The 1,836-nt window shown below is 37.9% G+C and overlaps 1 protein-coding gene across 1 annotated transcript; it reads left to right on the top strand.

Annotated features, from left to right (window-relative positions):
- The first annotated feature begins 327 nt into the window (after nucleotides 1-327).
- On the top strand, nucleotides 328-1,266 carry LOC101434402 (olfactory receptor 5J3-like). Its single transcript, XM_004470144.3, has one exon. The coding sequence runs from the start codon at nucleotides 328-330 to the stop codon at nucleotides 1,264-1,266; it is 939 nt and encodes a 312-aa protein (XP_004470201.3).
- The last annotated feature ends 570 nt before the right edge of the window (nucleotides 1,267-1,836 follow it).

Raw genomic sequence — 1,836 nt, 5'->3', positions numbered from 1 at the left:
TTTACCTGTTAAATATTGAGTTCTCTAACATGGTCTGCTCTTCCCTAAATTATGATGTCCCTGATTTTTTGTTCTGGAATGTGGAATACACTGTTATCTACAATCCATCCCCTGAATTTGCTCTACTAAACAAATAGTTCTGTTAAGAGAATCCAAGGGATCTATAATGTGTGAATTTATTTACTGTGGATTGTTATTTAAAACACTTAAAACCAGGAAATTCTCTAAAGATGCTGGTAGGTTGAATTCATACATACATAGTGTAATTTTGGGTTATTTTCTTTTACCTGCATTTCTCTGTGTATTTTTTACAGGGGAATCACATAAATGGCTGACAGAAATGTGACTATGATAACAGAATTCATCCTCCTGGGACTGACTGAAAACCCTGCACTGAATACTGTCCTTTTTGTGCTGTTTCTCCTGCTCTATCTCATCACTGTGGTGGGCAACATTTGCATTATCACGATAATTCTGGCTAGTTCCCAGCTCCATTCCCCCAAGTACTTTTTCCTTAGTCAGTTGGCTTTCTTGGATTTCTGCTATTCTTCAATCTTTATTCCAAAGATGCTGGTGAACTTCCTGACAGGACAGAAAGCCATCTCCTACCAGGGGTGCCTCCTTCAGTATACCTTCGCTAACATGTTCCTGACAAGTGAGTGCTTTCTCCTGGCTGCCATGGCATATGATCGGTACGTTGCAGTTTGCCGCCCACTGCACTATACAGGTCTCATGACTCCTACATTCTGTATCCACCTTGTGACTGCTTCCTACCTAATAGGTTGTGCCAACTCTTTGACCCACCTGAGTGGCTTGCTCAGTCTGTCCTCCTGTGGGCCCAATATCATTAACCATTATTTCTGCGATATCCCTTTGCTCTTCCAACTCTCTTGTTCTGATACCCAACGCAGTGAAGTTTTATTTATCGTCCTCTCTGGAGTGACATCCTTGACCACCTTTCTGATAGTAGTTAGCTCCTACCTTGGTGTCCTTCTCACTGTCCTGAAGTTACGCTCTGCAAGGGGCAGATATAAAGCCTTCTCCACATGTGCCTCCCACCTGACAGTGGTGACTCTCTTCTACGGAACCATGATATTTACTTATCTTGGAACCAGTTCTAGCTACCCAAAGGATAGAGCCAAAATCTTATCCGTGTTTTATACTCTATTACTGCCAATACTAAATTTTCTGATATACAGTGTGAGAAACAGAGAGACCAAAGAAGCAATGAGAATAATTTTTAAGAGAAAAATATTTGCTCAGTGAACATGAATGTTCAAGCAGAAACGTACTTGAAGAATATGCAATGGCATTATAGGCAGGTTCATTGTTCAAAACCAACAAAGTGAAAATTAATGAAGATAAAATGAGTGATCTTGCTTTTCTTTCCCTAAATGATCAATTAATTGCACTCATGTTACTCTTGTAAGGTGAAAGATCACAATTTGAGGACTTAGGGTTTCTCTGTTTTTCCTCAAAAAAAATGGATTTTGGGAAAATAGTCATTGGACAAATTCAGTGTTAGAATCATAAATAGAAGAATGTTAAATAAAAGTTAGGGAATATAATCCAAGGTAATAAACTTTCTGACATAACGTATAATTACAGATAAAACTATTGTTTAGGGACACTATTAAAAAAGACAAAGAGCCCAGATATCTGTAAATTTTACTTACTTGAGCTCTAAATTGTTAGTAGGAATTTTCCCAATGGTTTTAGAATCTAAAAGGGTACAAAGTCGACTTCTCAAACCTAGGAAGCTCTTACATTAACAGTTTCTCTAGCAATTACATAACTTTATATGGAACCCTAGCCAAACAAAGATTTTTCTAAAAT

This window comes from Dasypus novemcinctus, chromosome 10, assembly GCF_030445035.2.
Source record: "Dasypus novemcinctus isolate mDasNov1 chromosome 10, mDasNov1.1.hap2, whole genome shotgun sequence".
Lineage (NCBI taxonomy): Eukaryota > Metazoa > Chordata > Mammalia > Cingulata > Dasypodidae > Dasypus > Dasypus novemcinctus.
This window is presented reverse-complemented; position numbering and strand designations above follow the sequence as displayed.